Source organism: Oryctolagus cuniculus, chromosome 6 (assembly GCF_051225735.1).
Source record: "Oryctolagus cuniculus isolate XC-2025 breed Fujian yellow rabbit chromosome 6, ASM5122573v1, whole genome shotgun sequence".
Lineage (NCBI taxonomy): Eukaryota > Metazoa > Chordata > Mammalia > Lagomorpha > Leporidae > Oryctolagus > Oryctolagus cuniculus.
The window spans coordinates 141,562,708-141,588,167 of NC_142872.1; the positions used below are offsets into that span (position 1 = coordinate 141,562,708).

The 25,460-nt window shown below is 39.5% G+C and overlaps 1 protein-coding gene across 6 annotated transcripts in view; it reads right to left on the minus strand.

Moving 5' to 3' along the window:
• Positions 1 to 25,460, minus strand: part of TRPS1 (transcriptional repressor GATA binding 1) — a 269,427-nt gene that overhangs the window by 178,788 nt on the left and 65,179 nt on the right. For 4 of the 6 annotated variants that reach the window (XM_051843995.3, XM_051843993.3, XM_008255841.5 and 1 more), the window contains exons 3-4: positions 22,420 to 23,549; positions 7,800 to 8,403 (exon numbers count right to left, since the gene is read on the minus strand). In XM_051843995.3, coding sequence (XP_051699955.1) covers positions 7,800 to 8,403; positions 22,420 to 23,549 — 1,734 coding nt within the window. The remainder of the gene's footprint in view (positions 1 to 7,799; positions 8,404 to 22,419; positions 23,550 to 25,460) is intronic. The other 2 variants (XM_070075419.2, XM_051843997.3) reach the window with 1 other exon arrangement.

Consider the following 25,460-nt stretch of genomic DNA (forward strand, 5'->3'; position numbering starts at 1 on the left):
TGACCTTGCCTAAATACCTAATGGAGGTCTCAAACAGAGTCTAAGGGAATGGACAATGAAATAATATGACAATGGTGACAATATTTAAGTTTTTGGTTGGAACAAATATCAAAATCCACAAAAATCCAAGATAAAAAATTTCGTGGCATTATAGGTAATCAGTGCATCTGTTAACTTCATATATTTGACTGGGCCCTGCCAGAAAATACGGGATTCTCAACAAGACTATGGATCTTACAGCTGACAAACTTTTGAATTATTCTGCACCTGTGCTCCCAAAACTTGGGTTATCTTCTGTATACTCTTCCCTTCCAACATCTAAAAATGTTCAACAATGGGTTCCTTTGTAGGGGGCCTGTTATCTCCTGACTCATGCTCTGTGACAACAGAAGAAGCCAAGCAAAAGATAGTTACACAGGAAATAATTACCAGATACTGTGCCAAGGCTACCATTTCAGTCACTACAAACCTACAGCCCAATACACTAAGATAAATCTGCTTCCTCTGTCTCAGAAACCTGGAGCTGCAGAACTAGGCCAGTCCTCACAAAGAGCCTAGGTTATAAAACAGTCTTTCTTTAAGGGCTTTTAAAAAACACTTGGGCCAATAGAGCTGATTTGATAAAAAATGAAATTATATTACTAGAAAATCTCATTAGTCAAAGCAATGTGTGTCCAATCAGCTATGGTTGTTTTCGACTGTCAAAAATGGTCTATCAATGTACAATAAAGAACAAAAGCTACCTAAATTTTATTTGAATAAAATAATTAAAACAGTCACAGCTCATTATTACACATAACTAACTCAAAGCATAGATTGTATTTTTACCATAAAAATTAAAGTATATTTTGAGTTTAGATCATTCTTTTCCTGAAACAGCATCAGAAAAAGAGTCTACAGAAGACGCACAGAGAGCTACAAAGAGTGGTAATCTCTGGACATTATAAATAGATTTTAATAGTTTGTTTCTCAGGCAAATAAAATAATAATTGCTACCTTATGAAAAACTTGATCAGCACAGCCTAAGAATCACTGTGTCATAGGCAGTGATTACAGGGGTAAGGACTGGTCCATTTTTCTGATACCATGCATTCTCTTTGGCGTTTGGCATATGCACGTGTGAAAAAGTGCAGCTGAGGTCAGGAAAATGGTTATGTACATAAACTTAGGTTAAGACAATACTACTCATATAACAACTGAAATTCTGCTCCCATTTTCGTTAAATATATAGCCAAACAATAAATATCACTTTTCACTTGAGATCATCTTTAGTCACAAAAAGTTCCTGCAGTCTTCTGTCAGTGGTTGTAAAGGCATTCAGCATTGTTGCTTGTTTGAATGTCTGTTTGGCTGCCAATGGACTGTCCCCAAAAGAACATTTTTGCATCTCAATAGACTCGCCGGTATCAACAATCTTTAAACTATAAATTGAACACTGCTAAAGAAAGGCAGAAATAACATCTGTTTTGTAGTGTCCTGGTATCACATTTACAAAATGCACAAATGATCAGACTACTTTCCCTTATCTAGCCCTCTGCATCTGAGGATCTCCAACGGGCTGACAAACAGTAATTAACAAGGCTGCACAATACCCTTTGAGGACTCCAGGCAGCATGAGCCTTTCTGAGAGACCCAAGAATAGAGATCCTGGGAGACCTCCCATTGACAGTCAGTGGCTCAACTTGGAACTCAATTCCCACAGGACCATGGCTGAACATCTCCTCTGAAACTGTGTTGCAAACTGTCAATGGTAACCCTGCTAACTTCCCTAAATAAATTTACACTGAAAACCAGAACCGATCTCAGAGAGATTTATCTATTCCCTAGGAGTATGCACACCAAGTGATCTAATAATGACAGTGTTTCGGCCCAAGTTATCTGACCATTCTATTTCCACAAATGAAGCAGAGGAGTTTACTTAAATGTTCATTTGCCATTAACTTCCAGCTACAGATAGACCCAGTAAACCTAATTATACTTCTGTGCTTTATTAACAGAATGAAAAACCCATTTGATACTGGCAAACCCTTTGTGAAAATTGATGATTATTTTGTCCCTTTTAAAACAGACACTAGATAAAAGACAAAGGTTTCTGAATTATAAAATCCAACTTAAATATTCCATTATGAGAATAAAATCCAGAATTTTTTATCCAGGAAATAATAAGACTAATATGGTTACATCTGCCTAAGATTTTATTTAAATAAATAAATTAGTGCCATTGTGTAAATCTACATACAGAAGAAATTGATTGAAAAGGTGATACAACTGCACATGAATCCTGACTACTGTATACTATTTGGTTTAAAATAAGAAAAAATATCAATATATTGATGCTAGAATAGATTAAAACATATTGACTTTTACCACACACTGTTAAATACGTTAATCTCTTGACAGAACCAAACTTTAATAAAAACACTGGGTTTTTAAAATATTAAAGTTCAGTGACCATTTTCAGGAACCCATTCATGTTCTGTAACAACTACTGTACAAGCCTTAAAAGAGTACAGATTTGGAGCTGGCGCTGTGGCGTAGTCGGTTAAGCCTCTGCCTGTAGAACTGGCATCCCATATGGGTGCTGGTTCATGTCCTGGTTGCTCCTCTTCTGATCCAGGTCTCTACCTATGGCCTTGGAAAGCAGTAGAAGATGGTCCAAGTGTCTGGACCCCTTCACCTATATGGGAGGCCCAGAAGAAGCTCCATGGCTTCTGGCTTCAGATTGGCTCGGTTCTGGCTGTTGCAGCCATATGAGGGAGTGAACCAGCAGGTGGAAGAGCTTTCTGTCTCTCTCTGTCTCTCCCTCTGTCTGCAGCTCTACCTCTCAAATAAATAAATAAAATCTTTAAAACAAAAAAAGTATAAATTTAAGTTTTCATATAAGCTTAGAGTATTTTTACCAAAAATTCTAAAAGCTTTAATGTTTCTTCCTATTCATAAAAGTAAACATCAATGATTTTATAGAAATACAACATAGGTAATTGCAAAAAAAACTCTGATTTTCATAGAGAAATTTCTAAAATAAAGCTCATACTTCTGTGCCTTTTTCGTACTTGAAGCACTTTGGTTGGTCCAGCGCTGTGGTGTAGTAGGTTAAGCCTCCACCTGTAGCAATGGCATCCTATGTGGGTGCTGGTTCATTTCCTGGCTGCTCCTCTTCTGATCCAACTCTCTGCTTATGGCCTGGGGATGCCCTAGAAGATGCCCAAGTGCGTGGGCCCTGGCACTCATGTGGGAAACCCAGAAGAAGCTCCTGGCTTGGGGCTTCAGATCAGCCTCGCTCTGGCTGTTGCAGCCTTTTGCGGAGTGAACCAGCAGATGGAAAACTCTTGTTTTTCCCTGTCTTTGTAATTCTAACTCTCAAATACATAAAATATATCTTAAAAAAAAAAAAAGCACCATGGTCAGCTCAGGTGGCCTATGAGTGAGACAAAACTTACTACAACAGGGGTGGTCATTTGGTGTAAAGGTTACGATACTGCTAGGAATGCTCACCCCCATACTGGAATGTCTGCATTTGACTCCTGGCTGGGTTTCTAACTCCAGGTTCCTGCCCAAGGAGGAAGCAGTGATGGTTCACACAGGACCCTGCTACCTACATGGGAGACCTGGATTGAGTCTGCAGCTCCAGGCTTCATCCTGAGCTGTTGCAGGTATTTAAGGAGTGAACCCACGAATGGGAGATCATGGGAGATCTTTGTCTGTACTTCTGTACCTCTACCTTTTAAATTAAATAAGTATTTTTTTAAAAAAAAATTCTTCTAACAAGATCAACTTAATACTAATAGCAAAGGGAAAATATGAAGACATTCATTTCATGAAAATATATATAAACATTTAGATATGAATAAAAAAACTAAAAGCCAAAAATGGAAAAAAAAATTGATCCAAGCAGAGACAAAAATAGGGAGAGGGATGTGACAAAGTGGGTTAAGTTGCTGCTTGAGACACCTGCATCCAATATCTGATTGTTGCTGGAGCTTTGCCTTCTCTGCTTCTTCTTCTTCTTTTTTTTTTTTTTTTTTTTTTTTTTTTTTTTTTTTTTTTTTTGACAGATAGAGTTAGTGAGAGAGAGAAACAGAGAGGAAGTCTTCCCTCCGTTGGTTCACCTCCCAAATGGCCGCTACGGCCGGAACTATGGCAATCCAAAGCCAGGAGCCAGGTGCTTCCTTCTGGTCTCCCATGTGGGTGCAGGCGCCCAAGCACTTGGGCCATCCTCCACTGCACTCCTGGGCCACAGCAGAGAGCTGGACTGGAAGAGGAGCAGCCGGAACTAGAACCCGGCGCCCATAGGGATTCCCGCGCCACAGTTGGAGGATTAGCCAAGTGAGCCACGGCGCCAGCCCCTCTTCTCTGCTTCTGATCCAGCTTCTTGCTAATGTGCCTGGAGAGGCAGCAGAAGGTGGCCCAAAATCCTGGGCAACTGGCACTTCTATGAGAGACCAGGATGTAATTCTGGCCCAGACCTGATTATTGTAGCCGTCTGGAGAATAAACCAGCGGATGACGCAAGATGAAAGATCTATCTTTCTCTCTCTCTCTCTCTCTCTCTCTCTCTGCCCTCCCTTTCTCTCCCTGTCTCTCTCCTTCTTTCTCTCCTACCAACCCTACCTTCCTCGTGCTGCTTTGCCTTTCAGATAAATAAGTGAGAAAGAAAGAGATGGAGAGGAGAGAGAGAGAAAGAGAGAATTACCAATTCTAATGAGGAGAACATGTTGAAATTTTAGTTTTTGTGATTCTTTCACTTCCTTCCTTACTTCGAAGCATACTTCATTTCTAAAACCAGTAAAAAAAAAATGTATCCGAAAGCCTAGTATTCTGGAAGCAACAATATAATATCTGCTTACGATATTCTGCCTACTCCAGAAAACGTTTCTATTATTTATCATCATAGCTTTGAGCAATTTTAAATCAATATTTTTGTTGGATGAATTTTCCATACTTCATTCTTGATACCATTTTCTATAGTATTTAACGATGATTGTCAAGTTTTTACTCTTAGTATCAGACATCTATCTATAAATGTATTTTTTTAATTATTTATTGATTTGCGAGACAGAGAGGGAAAGAGAGAGAAAGGTCTTCCAAGTGCTTTTTCATTCCCCAAATGGTTGCAATGGCTGGAGCAAGGCTGATCCAAAGCCAGGAGCCAGGAGCTTCTTCTAGGTCTCCCACATGGGTGCAGGTGCTCAAGCCATTGAGTCATCCTCCACTGCTTTCCCAGGTTATAAGCAGAGACCTGGATTTGAAGAGGAGCAGCCGGGACACCAACCGGCACCCATAAGGGATGCCGGTACACAGGCAGAGGCGTAACCTACTACACCACAGCACTAGCCCCTGTATAATTGTATTTATTAGAATACTTGCTCTATGAATGCCATGTTAAGTGCACTAATAAAAAATCAACTTTTAAAAGCTAATACTTAAAAAAAAGCCGATATTTACAATTTCTTAAATGGTTTACAATTAATAAATAAACATGTCATGCAGCAAGATAGTCAACTTCAAGTTTCATTCTATCATCTAAACTCAAATAGGAATATTCCATTTTCCAGTTATATATTCATATAGAAAAATCAATTTTCATTCAAGCCATGTATGCTATATCTCTATATTTCACCACATATTTATACATTATTATAGGATATTCTTTCAAATAAGCAGACCTTTAGAACTACAAAATTAAAGTACCTTGCTTTTTGCCTTTAACAAATACGACAACTGGGTTTTGTATTCTAAATGCCCAATAAAATTGGTAATTTCCTCCGATATAAAATGTGGACTTAAAAAAAATCAAATTTGCCTAAAATCACAGAGAAGTGACTCAAGGCTCTTTTTAGAATATATCTGTATCCCAGTTTGTGCATATCTATGTATGATTTCAATAAACCTTTATTTATTATATAAGGTAATTTTCACAGTTCTCTAAAGTTTTGTAGATAACAATCTTTAACGATCACAAATCACAGGGTTGGGTATTTGGCTGTTGACTAGAACATGGCTAAACAGTCTGTTGCTAAAGATTGCCTACTTCGGCACAACTGATGTGGAGGAACCGAAAACGCAGTTGAAACGGTGCAATAGAAACTTGAAGTCAGGAAATTGAGGAAGTGAAGGAATCAAGAAAAACAATTAAAAAAAATACTCATCCCCAATCTGCTCCAAAAACATTAATTGCCTCTCTCAGGTTTTTTAGTCTACCTGCCTTATCAATTATTTATCCTTCTAAACTCACAGAGCATACAAAAGGTGGCAGAAAAGGTAATATTCCAGAAACACTCAAACGCTCTGGTATCAAATGAAGAAGTCATGGGTGAAAAAGAACTTGAAACAGAAAAAGCAGGCAGGAGGACAACAGGGATGCAGATGGAGGCACCCAGGTGCTGCACACTCTCAACCCGTAACATGACGTGAACAATTCCTAGGACAGTTCATATCCTGCCTTAGGACCAGAGGCTTGAGGCTGGAGGAGCGCTGGCATGTGAAGGAAGTGGGAGTGTGTGCAGTGACAAAAGGCAGCTCCCTCTCTATTTATGTGAAGCACACTCCTTGGGTTGTGTCCCTCTTGAAGGACACAGGGACAATTTCTCTTCTTTCCAAACTCGCTTATAATAAGCTTGCATCCTCCCTGCAGGAAGGAGTCTTTGTTTCTCCGTGTGCAGGGCACCCCCTCTTCTGTATTCCAGCCCTTCTCTTAGCTGCAGGGCACGACCACAGATGGGAATGGGAACAGCTTTTGTAATTAACTGTGCACCTGTAAGGGGTATCTCTCAGCTCCGCTGGAGAATACCTGAGAAGCACAGACAGGCTTCAGAGGATCTGCAGGAAATGAGGGCAGTGCAGCCAAGCAGACCTTAGCAACAGTACTTTTTCTGGGAGAGGCCTTGGTGGTCTCTGGCCCAGAGGTCAAAGCACCAGGCAGTCTGAACTCCTTTTCCTAGCTGCGTCTTTGGTAAAAGTTAGTTACTTTCTGATGGACCTTCTGTATGCAAACAGAGCTCCAAATTCACGCAGAAATCGCAAAATCTGATCAGTGATAAGGTGAAATGTCAAATGCGGTAATGCCTTGGGCAAAAAGCTAACATCACTTATTGTGTGTTCGTGAATCTTCAAAGGCTGAAATATTTCTTGACAATGATGGGTCTACTGAGCTGTTTGCACACGGGACTATGTGTGTGTCTCTCTTTCAAGGATTCTGATGCTATAAAATGCATCATATTATCTGATGCTCTTCATACCATGCACGTTTAGGTTTTTCTCATTTTCCCCCCTCTCTTGGCAACTAAACAACAAGCATTGTCATTAATACATAATCATACTGTGTGTGGGTTTAAAAAAGAACACTGCGTTTCTGTATTAACCTCTCACCCGGGACTTTACATTCTCAGTGATTTAATTCTCTGCTAACTTCCTTATTAAGCATATACTGTGTCACACCACCTTAAAATTTAAAAGTCATTTAGTTATTTCAGTGTGACAGATGTGCATTCTTCTGGGATTCTAAACCCCCCTTCTCCAACTGCAGCTTTGTTGTTTTGCATAATCACCAGGAATGATTAACCAACACTGAACCTGAGCGAAGAGGAAAGACAAACAAGTGTCTACCCACCACTGACTCCAGCACACGGACAGCACACAGCAGCAACTCTCTGTCACGGTGGCCTTCTCAGCGTTAAGTCCCTGCACTGATGCACATCAGTAATTCCCTTCATAATACATAACACCACCCATAGAGAATTGTGTCTTCCCCGCATTTTCCCTTCAAAGTAAATGAGTGATTTAAAAATTAAACCTTCCTACCCGTAACAGGGACTGGGATTCATCCTTGGACTTGTTTTCTCCAGATGCAGGATACTGCTGGGTGAGGGCCCCCGACTTCTCTCCGCCAGCTGGCACCCCCTGCAGGAATCCCTTGGTCTCCACAGCCAAGCCATAAATAGGTCGCGCCAGATGGGCAGCTTCCACATTGGGGCTATCCCTCAGAGTCTTTGTCTGCTCTTGGGTGCCAGACACGGGCGTCAGAAGCCCCAGGCTTGCTTGCGTGTATGACGGACTGCCTCGCAGGATGTCTGCCCCTCTCCAAGTCACACTGCGGAGGTCATCACTTGAACTCTCAGTCCAAACTTTCTCTTTGAGCCCTTCCTTCTCATCCAGTTTCTCCCTCTTCACTATACTCTCGGAAACTGGCTCTCCCATTTTAGAGTCTGGGTTTAGCAGACTGTAGACCTTGAGGTCAATTTTGGGCTCCTCCTTGATGGTGGACACGACATGCCCATCCTCTTCGCCGTTGGCTGTAGTGATGTCCTGTTCCTGGCAGTGAACAGTGTTGAAGTGCTCCAGTAGTGACTGAGTATCCGCAGCTGTGAAGCTGCACTGACGGCATTTGTAGCAGCTGTGTGCTCTCCTGGAGAAGAAGAAAACAGGCATTGGAAATCCAGCGCTTGGAAGACTTGCCTTTTGTTGCTGTTCTTAATTAGTCTTTAAGCGCCTGAATTTTATCTCATGCAATGTAGTATAGGTAGAACGAAATATAATATTGTTAATAACCAGAAGTTGGAATGTAATTAACTGACATTTTCCATTCTATGTAAGAATATAAAGCTCCTTTTGTTACAGTAGTAGGAACACGCACACACACACATATAGATACACGCTTGTGTGCACACACTCCAGCTGATCAGCAAACTGGTTGGCATCATCATTGGATGATCTGCTCCATTTAATTTTATGTTGGTGGCTCATTATCAATTCTGTATTAGTTAACTTGATATTCATGTTTTTACACCTGATTCCACCAAGGCACTTCTCACTTTCAGTTTATCTAAACCAAATTGAGGGGTTTCTTTGTTATTAATACAGTTACATTTCTAATGCTGAAATGCTCTGTACAGCTTTTCCATATATTAAAATAAACTATCAAATTAATCACAATGTTATTTTGTACATCAGGTTTAAATCTGTTTAATCAGTAAAAGATGACTAATCTACACAATCTAGAAAAGAAAATGTATTAAAAACCCAATGGTTTTCTAAATAAATCCTGTATCTATAAGTACTTATAGGCATTGAACAAACTGAATATCTGTTGAATATCAAACATCAAGACAGCTGCTTGGATATGGATATGGTCATTCACAAGGTGTGAGTGCATGGTACTGTACATATGAAACCAGGAGAACACACTGTCAAAATATTAACTTTGCCAGATACCTGGTACACATTGGTAACTGAAAGATACACAGACTTAGCCCACCTGGTGAGTAGAGTCTAGTCAGGAATGGCAAGCTACTCATAACATTATGAATGAATGTATTAAAGAGCTCCATGTACTAAGAAGAAAATTCACAGATGGTCATGGGGGTAAGGAGGGCTCTGAGGGAATCAGGAAGAACTTTCTGAGGGAGATACATGAAACCAAAGAATGTAAAGGAATTATGTGTGCTGGAGGAGGAAGCAGAAAGAAGGAAGTACATTCTGGCAAGTCTGAGATACTGAAGAGAGACCGCTGTGGCTAAAGAGGAAGAATGTCAATCAACAAGCTAGAAGGGCCATTCAAATTTTGTGGGCCTTTTGGAACTAGAGTGGAAATCTTCAAAGGTTAAGGGAAGCCATCAGCAGGGGTGGATCATGGTCAAACCCATGCTTTAATGACATTAGATCTGTGATAGTTTCGGTATTAACTTCATTCCCTTAGGAGACATGTCTGATAGTTCAAATTCCAAAAGATGTTTCTATGTTACAGAAGCAAAATTCAAAAGCAACAGAAATCACAACAAGTATTTGTACAGAATACTTTTAATGAATACTGTGGATATTTAGTTTAACTTTTCATAGATTGCTTTCCATATTCTATTTTTCTTCATTATTTAAGATACAAATGATAAGCAATTTGTTGACTGGCCAAAAAATACAATATTCAAACTAATTTTCTCAAAGTAAGTAGTTTAATCCCTAAGGCAGGCATGTCTATGAACAAGAGTAGGAATCTTGCCACCAATGTCAAGACCAGAAACATCAAAGGCAGGATTGAGGGTGCCAAGGACAGTAGACATGACCCAAATACAAGAAGCCAGGAATCCAAAATAGTTCCAAAAAAGACAAGAATACATTTATCATAGCAGTTAACATCAAAGTATAACTCAGGAAAAACCCTAATAAAGATACTCTGCATAATCTATTGAGTCATGTAAATTCAAAACAACAAACCAATTTCAGAACACATATTAGCAAGTTTTGATGAACTTTCACCTTCAGACAGGCCTAATGAACTCATTGCCCTCCTTGGCACAGTTTGTGGGTCCTCCTCATGTGAGAATGCTGCTTGGAATATCCAAGGGGGAACAAATTAACACTATTGCCATTGTCTCCTCTAAAACTGGTGGCTCTCATGTAAAACTCCCAAAGACTGATGGCCATACTAGTTCAAGAAATAAAGACTGTAAATATTAGGGCAATGAGAAACAGGAAGTATGAACACAGAAGAGGAGAAACACAAAACTCTAGAACAACACATGGGAAAATTATTTATAAAAGCCAGACATCAGCCCCTTCTGAAGACACAATTTAGCCCATATAAGAGTATAGTCTCAAGCCAGACTCTATGAGTTTCCAGATCGTCTCTGTATTTAAAAATGTATGTGCCTCCTCAAATTACTGCATTAACTCAGTTTCTTTATCTACAAAACGAAAGCAATAATGTGTTTTGAAATGGTTTTTGTGAATAGCAAGTAAATAACACTAATAGTAGGCATGTAAATAAAGAGTTAACCTGTACAAATTCTAAAATTAAACAAAGTCCCTCTGTTCCATAGAAACCTGCTCTTTCGGCAAGAGGGTTCAAACTCTTGGTATCAACACTTAAATTTTTTGTATCGTTCTTTTCCATTCCCCCGTGGGCGTCAATCGTGACAAATATCATTCTTAAAACCAAGCTATTTTCTAGAAGATTCTGTTCTTGAGGCTATTGCAAACAGAATACATTCCGTGCCTTCACCGTGTCACCTCATGGTATCCAACAAGCTGACAAACCAAGCAGTGGAGCAGTTTACTGCTTAGTTGTCGAGCTCTACTGTCTTCTCCCTGACAGTGGTCAGATCCAGACTCTTAAGAAACTGAGGGACAAAAATAATAACAGCATTACATGTGTTTTATTATAAAGCCTAGGGAGGTGGGGGGTGTCTCCTGAGTGTTATTTAGTAAAAGCAGTTTTGAAAATATCTAGTAACATGTCTAAGTAGTTATGATTAGGTAACTTCTATGTAAACTCATTCTGCAATCTAGAAGTCGTCTTGAGCCACTTCCCTTCACCAACTAAAGAGGAATGGGTCCAACCTTTACCCATTACTCATACTTCTTCCAAAGTATACTAAATCCTCCATTCTTATCAAGAAATTAGTTCAGAACAAAGTATCACCTCCTAAGACAGCTATCAGGAATGTCTAGGCTTTCTAACTTGATGTTACTGTTCTGGTGGACAACTCCCTGACTCCTTGCTGACAGGTCTCAGCAAGAGCTGCTCAGATCTGTCCCACAGAGGAGCTCTTGATCCCATGTTCCCAGGCAAGCGCATCTGTAACGTAGGTGCTGGAAAATCATCGAAATACAGAAAACAGGGAGGTGAGTATCAAGCAAAAAGGAGACAGAAATTGCAGAGGTAAGTTTTCAGCAAGAACTCAGTTTCACATTGAAAAGAAAAACACAATTTAACAGGAAGGATATTAAAAGGGGGTTGTGAAAACAACTTCAATTCAATCACCTTTTAAAAAAAATTTTTTGAGAATTCAAAGCCCAAACACCTATGTGATCTCATATGCTACTGAAGTCTAAGGCCCCACTTTACAGAAGGCGAAATGGAAAATAGCACCTAGTCCATCTAATTTATATCACATCAAGAAGACAGTACTTATAAATTCCAGATCAGATCTTTGCTCTGTTTTTCTTTCCTCTGTGGCCTAAATTTTTAACTTCATGCAAAAATAAGTGAAATTCCCCATAACAGCAATGGTTTGCAAAACAGGTTGTGCAGCATTGCAATGTGAGGAGTTTCTTAGCAATATAGATTCCAAAGCCTCCTTGTCTTTCTGAATCAGAATGTTCTGGGCATCACCCAAGATGCTAAATTTTTAACAAGGTCCTCAAGTGACAGCAACGCAGGAACCTGCATCTATCTTTAAACCACAATACTAGATATGTCATGATTCTAAACAATGAATAGCTCCCAAGACACCTCCTCCTACCTCCCTAGATTTTAGTGAAACACAGGTAAAGCCATTATTATCTTTGTCAATCAGAATTTCAAGATTCTGGATAGGACTACTATTAATGAAAAGGCTGAAATTGGACAGTTAAGGGGTAAACTGCTAACTGCCCGATCGTTCGAGCCATCGGACGCCACTAGGTGAGCCAGAAAAGGCAGTCTGCCTGGAGAACTCCTTGCTCCTTACAAATATCAGTTCTAAAATAAATGGCAGACAACATTATTTCTCTATAAAGTATATTAACACAAAGAACAGTGCTTTTCAAACTAAACACACAGAGGAGTCACCTGAGGGTCTTGTTAAAATTCTTATTCTGAATTCAAAAGTCTGGCATGAGAGCTGATATTCTGCATTTCTTGTAAGAACCAGATAATGTTGATGTTGTTCCTCCTTAGATCACGCCTTGAGTAGAAAGAATAATTCAGCCATGGCCAGAAATAACTTCAACATTGGTATGTGTTAGCCTGCAATGAGCTATCAGTATTATATATACTCAGCACTTTACAGAACCTTCTCAAATGAATTTTTTATGATGGGCAACATCATTTCCCTCTTCAAGCACATACAAATATCACCCACTTCTGAGAGTCTATATTATCAGCTTGACAAATTATAACTACAAATATGAAATTGTCAAAGTAATCCCAAACCAATTCGCTTTTTTTATTTTATTGTTTGGGGATTCTCTCTCAATATTCTTTCAGGCTAAGCCATTTATATGAGTTAGCCACAATGATCACACACAATCTGCATTCTCATCCTCATCTTGAAGCTGAAGAAGCTAAAGCAAGAGGTCAATTCACACAAAAATACGATTGAGGGCAAGACAGAGTATTCTTGCTGGTGCCCACAGTTATGGTTTCACATATTTTGCTAGTTAACGTGACATTACTAGCTTGTTCTAGATGACTCCTAAACACTTGAGAATGTTTTCTGATACGCATCCTTCCCTCAGTAACTGACAAGAACTTTACCAAAATGCCATTCTGCCTCCAAAGAGTAAGAGGAGCGTAGAAGGGCTTCTCAAGAATAAAAGTTCAGTCATTGTGAAACTCCCATGGTGGAGGCTCTCCTCTAACCTACTGACTGCACTTTGTCAGCATTAACACGAAGGCCTCAAAAACATTCATCGACTATTTCCTCCACTGCTGAAGACCGTAACCATCCCCTCACCTTTAAACACTCCCAAAATATCTCAATCCAAGTACAAAGGATGGTTACTCTAAAACTTCTTTTACACATTGCCTTTTTTTTAAATCTAGTGTCTGTCTTACCTTACAGTTACATCATAATTCTCCTAAGATCAAGACCAAAGCCCACAGTCTCTGGACTCCTCTCACCACTGAACAGCCAGACATGGACAATGAGTACCTGTTTAATAAGCAACAACCACAGCTCTGCAGGTAAACGGGACACTCGATTTAATAAACAGCCTCATAAAATGGCACAGGAATACTAAGTGGTACACAGCTACTTTGAAAAGTGTGTATTTTGAGAGGACTCTAAATAAACTCTTCATTATTTAAAAACTTCTAGCACTTCTGGCTACATTGAGCCAAACTAATTTAAAAGATGCAACAAATAAGTGCTTGGCATTAATTTAAATTCTGTACCTCTTGCCAACTGGATGGCAAACATTCTTATCACGCCACCACCTGAGGGCGGGGAAAAATACCATTATTTTGTAGCTGTCTTTAGTGAAAGGATGCCAGATAAAAGACAAGATTCAGTTAAATATGAATTTCAGATAATATGTGAATAGTATCTTAGTGCATGCCTCATGCATTATTTGGGACATACTTAAATAGAAGCTCCATATGCCCCATACAATTCTGGGCAATAGAGAGATAAATCAAAGAAACTTTGATTAAATAGCTAAATCATCCTTCCTCTCCAGGTACATGAAATCAAACTCCTAAATAAGACCAAACTATACTTAATAAAAGTTACTGAGAATTTCTGTGAGCAGAGAAGCTGTATTCCTTATCCTACTTTTTTAGAATTTTCATGTGCCATAAAATAGCACTTATTTTGAATCCTTCCATAATTCAATTCACAGTGGTCGTTTATCCTAATAGTAATATTTCAAGAAAATAATTTATACTGGCCGGTGCCGCAGCTCACTAGGCTAGTCCTCCGCCTGCAGCGCTGGCACACTGGGTTCTAGTCCCAGTTGGGGAGCCGGTCATGTCCCAGTTGCTCCTCTTCCAGCCCAGCTCTCTGCTGTGGCCCAGGAGGGCAGTGGAGGATGTCCCAAGTGCTTGGGTCCTGCACCCGCATGGGAGACCAGGAGGAAACACCTGGCTCCTGGCTTCGGACTGGCGCAGCTAGCTGGCCATAGCAGCCATTTGGGGGGTGAACCAACGGAGGGAAGACCTCTCTCTCTCTCTCTCTCTCACTAACTCTGCCTGTCAAAAAAAAAAAAAAAAAGAAAGAAAATAATATCTACTAATCAATTTCAACTATCTAATTCTTTGCATATAAAATAAATAATATTCAAAGAAAAAGAGAAGAGGGTATCTCGGGGAAAGACAAAAATTGATTTATAGATAGATAATCAAATCAGTTCTTTAGCTGTGGGGAATATAATTTTTAAACCTGGATAAGAGAAGAGGAGTCTACAATTTAAGGAAGAAAAAAAATATTATGAATGAAGCAAATCCTGCTCAGTATACTTTTCCTGCATGTTTATGCTGAAATAAACTATTTAGTATTTACTCATTTGGAGAAAATGGCTTAGGAAGAAAGAAGTGTTTTCAACTTCAGTGGTAGAAGAAAATACAACTAATGTCATATCTGAAAAATTCCAACTTACAATTTACTTTCAAAATAGAGACATGCCCTAAAAACTGTTCAAAACAGAAAGATGAGTCTCCCCATAAAACTGAAAGCAAAAAAGACATGGAAATAACTGATACAAACCAATATGAAATTCAAATCATGGCTAAAATTTATGTGTTCCAAGACTTGATAACTGCTCTTACACAAGGCCATTAGTAATGACGTTCCTAATCAATTATCTACAAATAAAGGTAATGGCACCAGGATTTTTTTTTTTGGTGTACTATAATATTCTTGGTAGCTTTTTATCTCATAATAGGAATTTTCAAATTGAAATATGATGTCTGCTTCGAGATACACAGGCAACTGATTTATTAGGCGTTGTTTAAGAAAACATGACACAGAACATACACAAATCTAAATGCAACCCTCATGGCCCTCATCCTTTTAGAAACTCGGTACTAATGCACTGTGTACTTGGCATTTTCAGATGTGCTGATAATTAAGTGCTTATCCTAAAAATCTATTCTTCAGAATTAGCAGAACATGCAGTCCAAGCTCTCTGACAGAGCTCTTTTAAGACAGAGATTGAGCAGTAGCTCTCTTAATTTGACCACCTACTACATTTAATGTTAATTCTTTCAGCCTGCGTTTACATACTTAAAGTCTAAAAGGTACAACCACTGTTTAAAAATTTAAAGATGCATTCATAAATCTATTAAGGACAGAGGGTTGTCATCTCACACTCTACCAAGAATGTGCGCATTTTCTCTGCATTCTGACTAACAAAGAGCATCACAATATTTCTAAGTAGATAATAATATTATTTATTTAAGCAGTTCTTTAGTAATGATGGATATTGGGCATTCATTCATTCATTCATTCAGATTTTTACTAAGCCTGTACATGGATGAGAACTGATGCTTCATTGTTTAAAATTTTTAACATTAGTTGATGGTGCACATACTCTATATATCTATATTTTTATATGCACATATATACACATATACATAAATTATATCTAAGTTCACACACAAAAACTGGAACATAATCATAAATCACAGAATATGACTTTATCTAAATACATAATTAGCTATTAGATAACTATATTTTATATACGTATAGAGAGATTATATGTAAGATGAAAAATATAATATTTATGTTAAAGGAATACATCTATATAGCATATATGCGATTATATACATATATATAGCTTTCTTGCCATGTTTTTGAACTTAAATTTCTTTTTTTTTTTTTATTTGACAGGTAGAGTTATAGACAGTGAGAGAGAGAGACAGAGAGAAAGGTTTTCCCTCCGTTGGTTCACTCCCCAAATGGCTGCCATGGCTGGCGCTGCACGGATCTGAAGCCAGGAGCCAGATGCCCCCTCCTGGTCTCCCATGCCGGTGCAGGGACCCTAGCACCTGGGCCATCCTCCACTGCCTTCCAGGGCCACAGCAGAGAGCTGGACTGGAAGAGGAGCAACCAGGACCAGAACCCAGGGCCCACATGGGATGTCAGCGCCGCAGGCAGAGGATCAACCAAATGAGCCACGGCGCCGGTCCCTGAACTTAAATTTCTAGCTGCAAAATCTTTGTTTTTCATTATTAAAGTTAATTGTCATTCATTTGAATCACTACTGAGTAATATTCCACTGTATGAAAATCTATAAAAATCATTTAATTAATCTCTTGTGGAAAAACAGTTAGGTTTTTTGCTATTTTCATTTCTGAATTTTTTTTCTGGTTGTTTTACTCTTTCAAAATACGTGAACAGGAGCACTTTTGCATAAGTTTCCTAGTACACCCATGCAAAGAGGTTTCTTTTTTTTTTTTTTTTTTTTAAGATTTATTTGAAAGGCAAAGTTATATAGAGAGAGGGAGAGTCAGGGAGAATCTTCCATCTGCTGGTTCACTTCCCAAATGGCCATAACACAGAAACCAGAAGCCTGGAACTCCATCAGGGTTGCCACATGGATATAGGGGCTTCGTTTTTCCTGCTTTTCTAGGGACATTAGCAAGGAATTGGATGAAAAATGCAACAGCCAGGATTCGAACCGGCACTCATTTGGGAGTTTGGCAGCTTAACCCATTACGCCAAAATGCCAGCCCCAGTAAAAGATTTTCTTCTGAATAATGAAATTATGTAATCATTGGGAATACACATATGATACTGCCATAATTTGCCAAATTTATTTCTAAAATTCTATGTACTAACTTTTACCGGCCTTAGTATAATGTTTTGTCTTAAAGTCTATGTTTTCCTGGATTAATAAAGTGTTTTTATTTTTTGTTATTATTTGGATAGCATTTGTTTTGTGTATACTTCATCATTACCTTTTTGTTAGTGTGGTCTAACAATCACATTGAGTCAAAGATATCTTCTGTATGATACTGAAAATCTGAAATCAGATTTCCTTTTAGTTTAAGGAGTGTTCATTTTTATAACTAGTCAATATCTTTTTTTTTTTTTTACAGGCAGAGTGGACAGTGAGAGACAAAGAAAGAGAGAGAGAGAGAGAGAGATGTCTTCCTTTTGCCGTTGGTTCACCCTCCAATGGCCGCCGCGGCCGGCGCACTGCGGCCGGCGCCTATCCGAAGGCAGGAGCCAGGTGCTTCCCTGGTCTCCCATGGGGTGCAGGGCCCAAGCACTTGGGCCATCCTCCACTGCACTCCTGGGCCACAGCAGAGAGCTGGCCTGGAAGAGGAGCAACCGGGACAGAATCCGGTGCCCTGACCAGGACTAGAACCTGGTGTGCCGGCGCCGCTAGGCGGAGTATTAGCCTATTGAGCCGTGGCACCGGCCTCACTATCTTCTTGAAAACCACGTGTATTCTCTAATGGTTGGGGACAGAATTTACACTTTTTAATGAATTGCATTTACTAATTGAGTTTAAGTCTATCCATGCAAGTCAAGTTTTAACAATTGTATTTTTCAATTAAAAACTGCTATGTGCTTCTTTTGTGGCTCATTTGGAAATTTAGTTTCATGTTGCTTCATCAATTGTGTAATACATTTATTATTACATAGTAATACATTTACTATGCATTATTTTATAACTCAAAATTCATGTATCTAACTTCTAGAGTATCTAAACCTATTATTTGTATTTTCTGCTGATTTCACATATGACAGTTTATTTTCCTGTTTATTGGGTGACTTTCTGTAATAGTGAACTCATGTAAGATTTATTGTAACCCATGGATATCTTGGAGGTAAAAACTGGAATTCTGGGGCTGGCACTGTGGCATGGTAGTCTAAGCCTCTGTCTGTGATGTCAGCATCCCATATGGATGACCATTGGAATCCCAACTGCTCCACTTCCAATCCAGTTCTATGCTGTGGCCTAGAAAAGCAATGGAAGATGGCCCAGGTGCTTGGGCCCCTGCACCCATGTGGCAGATCTGGAAGAAGCTCCTGGCTCCTGGCTTTGGATTGGCTCACTCTGGCTGTTGCAGTCATTTGGGGAGTGACCCAGAGGATGGAAGACCTCTCTATCTCTCCGCCTCCCCTCTCTCTATAACCCTACTTCTCAAATAAATAAATAAATAAATCTTTAAAAAACTCGAATTCTTTTCTGTAGACATATTTTGTGTTTACTTCTTCCAGAAGCCTGAGGAGGCATTAATGTGGAAACCCTTTGAGGTCCCAGCTCACAGTGAAACACCTGACCCAACCCTGGCTCTCTACCAGTGACTCCAGGCCTAGCCTCCTAATGACTGCAGAATCAATACCAGCATTTGCTTCAATGCAACCTCACATTCTTTGCTTACTCTTCACTTCTCTCTAGTTTTGGATTAGCTCACTCTTCACAAAGGGAAGAACAAAAGTTTTCAGAAATTCCCCTTAATTTGTGGAAGTCAGGCAAGGCATTACAGAGTAGATTTTATCTAGTGCAGTGCCTGTAAATGGAGACAGTTCTCCTACTTAGCCAGAAACATAAGCTACAACAATGAAAATTTTGATGAGAATGGGAGTCAATAATGAATGAGTGTACTATTCAATTAGTTAATAAGTAATAAAATATACACAGTGAGAAACAAACTTATGAGTGAGATATAATAATTTTAAGTCATGATATCAGTCAGAGGATAGTATAAGTAAATATGAGACACTAAGAAAAGTTAATGACTAGATAATGTTTATATCCAATTTACGCCAAACCTAGTTCTTAAGGAAAACATCCATCATTAGAATCCATACTGAGGTTTTCCACTCAGAACTCTAGATCAACTCTCTTGATTCTCAGCTGTAGTGTTTTTTTTTTTTTTTTTCAATTTGACAGACAGAGTTAGACAGTGAGAGGGAGAGAGACAGAGAGAAGGGTCTTCCTTCCATTGGTTCACCCCACAAATGGCCGCTACAGCCGGAGCTACATGGATCCAAAGCCAGGAGCCAGGATCTTCCTCCAGGTCTCCCATGTGGGTGCAGGGGCCCAAGCACTTGGGCCATCCTCCACTGCCCTCCCGGGCCATAACAGAGAGTTGGACTGGAAGAGGAGCCACTGGGACTAGAACCTGGCGCCCATATGGGATGCCGGCGCCGTAGGCAGAAGATCAACCAAGTGAGCCACGGCACTGGCTCCTGTAGTGTTTTATAAGTAAATGATTCCACATACTGTAAAGTTCTTGGCTTATGCTAATTTTACTATACTGTATTATATATAAAGCACTAAAATCCTAGAAAATTTCAAAGCAATAACAGAATTATGGTAGAAATTTCCCAATATGAATAATACAAATAAATACAACTAAAGAGATACTATGGTGATAAAATAAATTTGTCCTTTTATTCTGTCTTCAAAATAAAAAGCATTTGGAAGAATGCTTTGATAGCAGATCAAGTTTTAAACATCCACATAACTCCTTCCTTTCACATCCCTGGGGCCTCCATTGTCATGTAACTTTCAGTAGGGTTTCTTTGTACTTCCTACTCCTGAACTGTGACTCCTAAAGTGGTAAGACTCCAAATATCACACATTCCTTTGAGAACTCAGGAACAGATTAGAGACAAACTACTCAGTATCTTAAAGGATCTCAGATGAGCCAAATCACATCAGGATTTAAAAGCACGTACAAGAGTATCTTAATGCCCCAGGGACAGTGTTGTTCTTTTTTTTTTACATAACAAAATGCTCAGATATTGACATAAATTTCAAATGAGCACACAACTATACTTTAATATGAAACCCCAGGCCCTCAGAAGGGTGAAAGATTAAAATGCAACTCACCTTGGAGATTGAACCTACTCAAATACTGTGCAGTCAAAAACTCACAGGGATTTCACTTACATTAAAACATTCACTGAGCACTTCTGGAGCATTCTGACACTGTGATAAGTTTTACAGGTACAATGGTGAACAATAAAACAATAGTCTCTTCCTATGGAGCTTATTTTCATTACTTGACATTATTAACTAATTTTGACATTATTAACTAATTTTCATTCACATTTTCATTACTTTATATTTTTAATCATTCTTTTATCTCTTGGGGAATAATTTCATTTATCTTTTGTAATATTTTCATTCATATTTTTATTTCTCGGAGGATTACTTTGTTTATCTAATGCCATGTGAAAACACTATTGTCCTGGATAGGGTTCCAAGCTATGGCCTCAGCTTCCTCAAAGAGTCTACTGTCCAAAGGATCTGCTAGCTAGATATATCACAATGTGTGTGTGTGTGTGTGTGTGTGCACCCACATACATGCACATGTGCTCATGCAAACACCCTGGCTTATTTGTTAATGATTAAAGACAATCATGAGGATTTCTTCAAAAAAAAGCTGCCCCCTTAAAAAAAGAAAAGATTATCTAATTTTTGCTTCACTTAACTAACACACGTGTACAATATGCACATACTCTAACGTCCACACTAGTAAAGCTCAGACAGAAGCTGATGTCTGCTAGCCCCAGAGATAAATTAACATGCAGTGAACATCAGAGGAGCCAGAAACACTCATTGCAAGTGTGAACACATATTTGATTGCAGGACTGTGTCTTTCCTAGGGCTAACCTTATAAATTAAACAGTGTAAATCTCAAGTAAGTGTTTTCTGAACATTTTGATGCACTGTGAACATTAGAATGCCCTTCAAATTAACATCTCACATTATTAGCCTATTGTTGGACATGAACGGCTTCATTTCTGGTGACTAAAAAAACCATACACACATTGGCAGTTACATACAACTTCGAAAGAAAATGTAGCGGATTTTTTGAAATCTTAGAATGTAACTAGATTTTTAAACTAGAAGATGTAATGTATATATGGAAAAGCACTTAAAATAGTAAATAAAGCTCTTTATTTGGATGCCTAGAAGTATGATTACAAGAAAGCACCCAATAAACTGTAAGTAATATTTGAACATATTTGCCACCAAGGTTTTGTTGAACTAAGTCCTACTTATAATCAAGACTCAGTTTAAATGCTCCTTCCTCGAGGAAGCCTTCCCTAAGCACCACACACAGCTCTGCAGCTGTTATGTTGAAACCTGGTTCTCAGAACTTCAATTGCGTGATGCTCATCGCTTGTATAATGACAGACTAGGTGGTTTGTCTTCCCTACTAAACGTTAAGTGCCATGAGGACACTATCTCTGTAAGTACTATTTATACCTGTAAACACAATGCCTGTCCTAGCGTGTATTTGTGGAATAATTAATTAATTAATCAATACACAAATGAAATACAAACATCCTAAATTCATCTCTAAATGGAATGCAGGCTTAACTGAGAAAATGAGGGTTTTTTTTTTTTAATGAATAGAAATAGAAGAAACACACAAACATTCTCCGCCTCTATTTACAAATCTGCAATAACTTACACAGTTTTGTCAGATCAGAGGAGTGAATATACATAAAACTGAAGTCTCACATTTCACAAAATTCTCCCCTTCAGTTTACTGTCTGAAACCCAATAAGGATGTTGCACAACTTTTCAAAGCCAGAAGAATGTCCAATCTCATTTTCAAAGAAAAATAAGCAACATGTTCTCAAGTTTCCCAGTTGGAAGAGGGAACACAGTAGATTGTAACAACACCTTTCATTTGGGAGCTCCTCCATCAAAAATTATGGGATGTGGAGTCATAATTAGCAATGACACATAAATAGACTAGGGGAAACTCATCAGTATCACCAGCATAACAGCAAATATAAAAGTACATTCAGAAAACATTAAAAAATGTATGAAACATGAGTACATGGTCTGACCGCATTAAAAATCTGTGGTTATCATCTATTTCTGAATGTGATAAATACATCATGTCTTGTGGGATCTTGTCTTATAACTTCCCCATGTCTTCAGAATCACTTGCAACAGTTCCTGGATCATCCCTTGAGATCCTTCCCATCACTCCCTTGGCATCTCTCCCCCCATGGCTTACCTGTAGTGTCGGGAAATCTCTTCTTCCACCTGGGTAATAAAATCACATTTGGTACATGAGTGTTCTTTGCTTTCCTTAACAGCCTGCTGCCCATCCGATCCTTGCAGATGATTGGCTTCTTGCTTGACCTCCGCAGCCTGGGCCTCATGCACAGTCTCATAGTGAAAGAGGAGCACATCTACATCAGGGGTGGAGAATGAACACTGGTGGCACTGGTGTTTGACTCTCGAGCTTCCCGCCGCCCCAGGAGACAAGTGTAACAGCAAGAGCGCACAGTGGGAACAATTACTTTTTCTACAAGCAAACGGATAAGTAATTTCTCCAAGGTGCTTTTCTGGGCTGCAAAGGCCTCGGGGACAGAATGGACAGTGCTTAATGGTACACTTGTGAATGTTATGGAGTTGTTGATAATGACGGAGAAGTGGCCCCACTACAATTACATCGGGACCATGGCTTTTGGAATATCTAAAGTCACAGAACTGACAGTTATAGCTTGTAACCATATTATCCTCTGCTCCCTTGGTGGAGAAGTCCTTCTTTTTAGCCCCGCTCGAGCCCTTGTCTGCCTTGGTCAGCGGCTCCCCTTCTGCACTCTTGGCTAGGTCATTCTGATTAATGACAGAGCCCCTGGGAAGCTTATCATTCATTTCTGGATTAAGGCCTCCTGACTGCACTGCTCCGTGCTGCTTGCCATAATGTTCCAGCAGCTTAAGTGAGCTGGACGACTCACAGCTGAAGCTACAAAATTTACACCAGTAGTAACTGGTGGCCTCTGTACCGTTTTGTCTTGAGGAATCGAGGGGCTTGATGGGCACAGAGTAGCCAACCGGAGTGTCATCTCCTGCCTTGACCGTGATCTTGTCCTGCCACTTTCCCAAGTCTCCAGACTCACTGGACCGGAGACCAGGGATGGATTTGTTAGAGTTTTTCTCTGAAGGTTTCGCACCCTCAGAGGCGGGGAGAGAAGCTTTGATTTTGTTCGGGTGAGTCTGAAGAAAATGCTGTTCTAGTTCAGTGGATGAGTTGCCCATGTAGGTGAAATTGCAGAATTTGCAGCGGAAATACTTGGTGTTTCCTTGGCAATCTGGTGTTTTCCGTCCAATGCCAATGAAAGTTCCACCTGAAGTGACCTGGGGTGTAGAGGAGAGAGATGTTACTTTAAACGTGTCATTAATTCAATGGGTTCTCTGCAGGGGGTGGCAGGGGTGGTGCCAAGTATTCCACATCAAAAACTACAATAGTACTCCTGCTTATTATGAAATCACTTGAATAATCAGAGCTGAATAAATTCACTCTTCATTTCCCAACAGCTACTCTTTGAGAGGCTCATTATGCTAAACATTTGGGGCCAAAGTAACAGATGAGGGTAAGTAATAAAAGCACCGTCACTAATTAAAAAGATTTAGTAATATATACCTTTAAGAATCTAAGAAAACAATTTTCCACTGAGTAGGTTTTACTACTGCCTCCTCTGAGTCACATTCATGCAGAAGCATCCAAATCACCACTGGGCAGAGGGGCCTTTTTGCAAAGCAAAGGGTGGCTGTCAAAATCAGAGACAGCTGCTCAGAGATTACTTAAGGCAGACGATCGCCAAGGAAACCTGTCCAGCTCCTACAGCACTGAGGCCGCAGCAAAGACAAGGCCTATCTAGACAAAATAGAACGACTGCAGGGAAAGCTTATCACTGAAGCCCAAGTGTGCACCACGAAACTGAAAATAAAGGCAGGAAATTCTGATGGAGGAAGAACAATGCAAAGATTTCAAATGTCCCCTCATCTAAGGGCCTTATTTGAATGAGGTTCTGTCTCACGGAAAACAGCCCACAGCTCCTCCCATGAGTGGGTCATGGGGATGTTCAAATACCAAAATAAAATAATTCCACCACAAAAATCATCACTGCCCTGCCTTCTTTCCCAAATGATGAAACCGTCCAGTACCGCAGCTCTGAAGGCCTCAAAGAGCACTTTATGTAAAATCCTCCCTCCCTTCTCAGCACGCACCTCAATGGGCAGCTCATTTAAGCACCACCACTGGGCAGCCAACAATCATAGTTTAGGACAGAGTTTTTGACTGAAATGCTCCAAAATGAGAGGAAATTTCCCTTCCAACTATCCGTGGACTTCTGGATTTTTCCAGCAACCAGATGTAATATATTAAGCAAGTGGCATAATCACGTTCTGCCTTCTTCAACAGCTGCTCACAAAATGACACGTGTGATCGCTGCTAGTATCCAAGTCACTCCATGCGAAAAGACTCAGGCATCCAAAGGCTCTACTTAAAATGCAAATAATATTCTGTAGTGCACTCAGAGATGTGTTTATCCCTTTATTGTACAGGACTAAGACGGAAGTCCGCATTCTGCTACTTACAGAGAGGTGTGCTTGGTTAAGTTTTTTTAACCTCTCAGGCCCACAGCTTCCTCAGTGGAGGCAACCTCTTAATTTGTGTCCAGTAATGGAGTTCTAGGAAATGTGCATTAACACATACACAACACTTACTATACATTAAGATAATAATGCGTGACGGTCTCCCACAGCCTTTAATCAAAGGATGATAATGCTTCACTATACTCATATTCACCAAAACAGGCACACGGATTTCAGTCTGTTAGTAACACAGCATCATCGAGCCAGAAAGCTGAGAATGAACCACTCACTGAGGCAGTAACCTGACAATCAGCCAATGCTGTGAGAGATGTTAAAGCCACACCTTAAAAGAGACCATCTGGAACATTCTAACCTAGCATTTAAGTCACTAAAGCACCTGAAATTTGCAATGAAATGTAATGCACAATATTGCAAAGTTTCAGCTTATGTTCCCCCATTCATGGGAAGTGAGGAAAAACTTTGCTTTCAAAAGCTGAAACATTTAAATAGGATTCCTTCAATCACAAATTTTTTATCAACTTAAATTTGAGTGAAAAGTGGTAAGGTCAGAGGTACCTTATTCTCCCTCATTATAGGCAAAGAAAGTAAGTGTGCCAAATCTACAAAGAAAGTTTCCTACTTTTAGCTGCCACACTGTCTTAGAATTGTCTA